We start from the raw sequence: 1,635 nt of genomic DNA, 5'->3' as shown, positions 1-1,635 counted from the left end.
GGCAGGGGGCAGCGCACAATGGCTTTTCCTTTAAAATTTTCTTTAAATCGTCAGCTCCCGAGCCTAACGCTTCGACCCCTCCTCTCCTGGCCTTTGCGCCCACCTCCCAGCGCGCTCCGGGGCTCGCGGGCCCTCTTCCCCCTCCTCCACCTTCAACCCAGCGGCTTCACCCGACCCTCGGCCTCCAGCCCCGCCTCCGTCGCCGCGGGGTTTCACCCGCAGCCCCGTGAAATCTGCATAGTGACCGCCCCTCGAGGAGATCATTGGTGCAGCCCCTGCCCGTCGTGGCCGATGATTGGTGAGTCGCCCCGGGTTATTTGCATGCCGGTGGCGGCGGGGTACCCAGCTGTGCGGGCCGCCGGCGCCGCGCAGAAGTTTGCCGAGCGCTTTCTCGCCGGCTGGTCCCGGACTCGCGCGGCGCCGCGAGCCGCCTCCTCCTTCTGCCGCCGCCCTGTTCTCCCGGGATTCCTTCTCTGCGGAGGACAGACGCTCTGCTGGCGGGAGGCTGAGGTGGACCAGGGGGAGTGCCGAGGAGGAGCGGCGAGGGCCGTTCCAGTGACAGCTTCGCGTCGGACGCTGGGCGCGTGGGGCCCCGGCCGCCGAGAATCTCGCCCACCTTCCCGCGGCCTCCGGGCGGGCGATGTGGCCGCCGAGAGGAAGGAGGGCGCCCCGGAGAGCCTAGAGCCTGTTCCTGCCCACTTGGGGAAGGGAGCATGGAGTTGTGAGCTCCCCTCGCTCGGCGAGGCCGCCGGTGGCAGGCTCCCCATGGCCGGGACGTATAGCTCCACTCTGAAGACGCTGGAGGACTTGACCTTGGACTCCGGGTATGGGGCCGGGGACTCGTGCCGCTCACTCAGCCTCTCGTCCTCCAAGTCCAACTCGCAGGCGCTCAACTCTTCGGCGCAGCAGCACCGCGGGGTGGCCTGGTGGTGCTACTCCGGCTCCATGAACAGCCGCCACAACAGCTGGGACACGGTGAACACGGTGCTGCCCGAGGACCCCGAAGTGGCCGACCTCTTCTCGCGCTGCCCTCGCCTCCCCGAGCTGGAGGAGTTCCCCTGGACGGAGGGAGACGTGGCCCGGGTGCTTCGCAAAGGCGCCGGCGGCCGGCGGCTGCCCCTGTTCTCCGCCGAGGCGGTGCGGCGCCTGGCCGGGCTGCTCCGCAGGGCGCTCATCCGCGTGGCCCGCGAGGCGCAGCGCCTGAGCGTGCTGCACGCCAAGTGCACCCGCTTCGAGGTGCAGAGCGCCGTGCGCCTGGTGCACAGCTGGGCGCTGGCCGAGAGCTGCGCGCTGGCCGCGGTCAAGGCGCTGTCACTGTACAGCATGAGCGCCGGCGACGGGCTGCGCCGGGGCAAGTCAGCGCGCTGTGGCCTCACCTTCTCGGTGGGCCGCTTCTTCCGTTGGATGGTGGACACCCGCATCTCCGTGCGCATCCACGAGTACGCGGCCATCTCGCTCACGGCGTGCATGGAGAACCTGGTGGAGGAGATCCGGGCCAGGGTGCTGGCCAGCCAGAGCCCCGATGGTGGAGGGGCCGGGGGCGGGGAGGTGTCCGCTGAGGCCCTGGAGATGGTCATCAACAACGACGCCGAGCTCTGGGGCGTCCTGCAGCCCTATGAACATCTCATCTGCGGC

The 1,635-nt window shown here is 69.8% G+C and overlaps 1 protein-coding gene across 1 annotated transcript in view; it reads left to right on the top strand.

Moving 5' to 3' along the window:
- Window positions 1-374: 374 nt before the first annotated feature.
- The window catches only part of ABTB2 (ankyrin repeat and BTB domain containing 2), a 176,454-nt gene continuing 175,193 nt past the window's right edge, over window positions 375-1,635 (top strand). The window contains exon 1 of the mRNA XM_040638940.1: window positions 375-1,548. Coding sequence (XP_040494874.1) covers window positions 766-1,548 — 783 coding nt within the window. The 5' untranslated portion in view covers window positions 375-765. The remainder of the gene's footprint in view (window positions 1,549-1,635) is intronic.

This window comes from Ursus maritimus, unplaced genomic scaffold (assembly GCF_017311325.1).
Source record: "Ursus maritimus isolate PB19 unplaced genomic scaffold, ASM1731132v1 scaffold_23, whole genome shotgun sequence".
Classification (NCBI taxonomy): Eukaryota; Metazoa; Chordata; class Mammalia; order Carnivora; family Ursidae; genus Ursus; species Ursus maritimus.
Note: the sequence above shows the minus strand (reverse complement) of the source record. Positions and strands in the feature narration are given on the sequence as shown.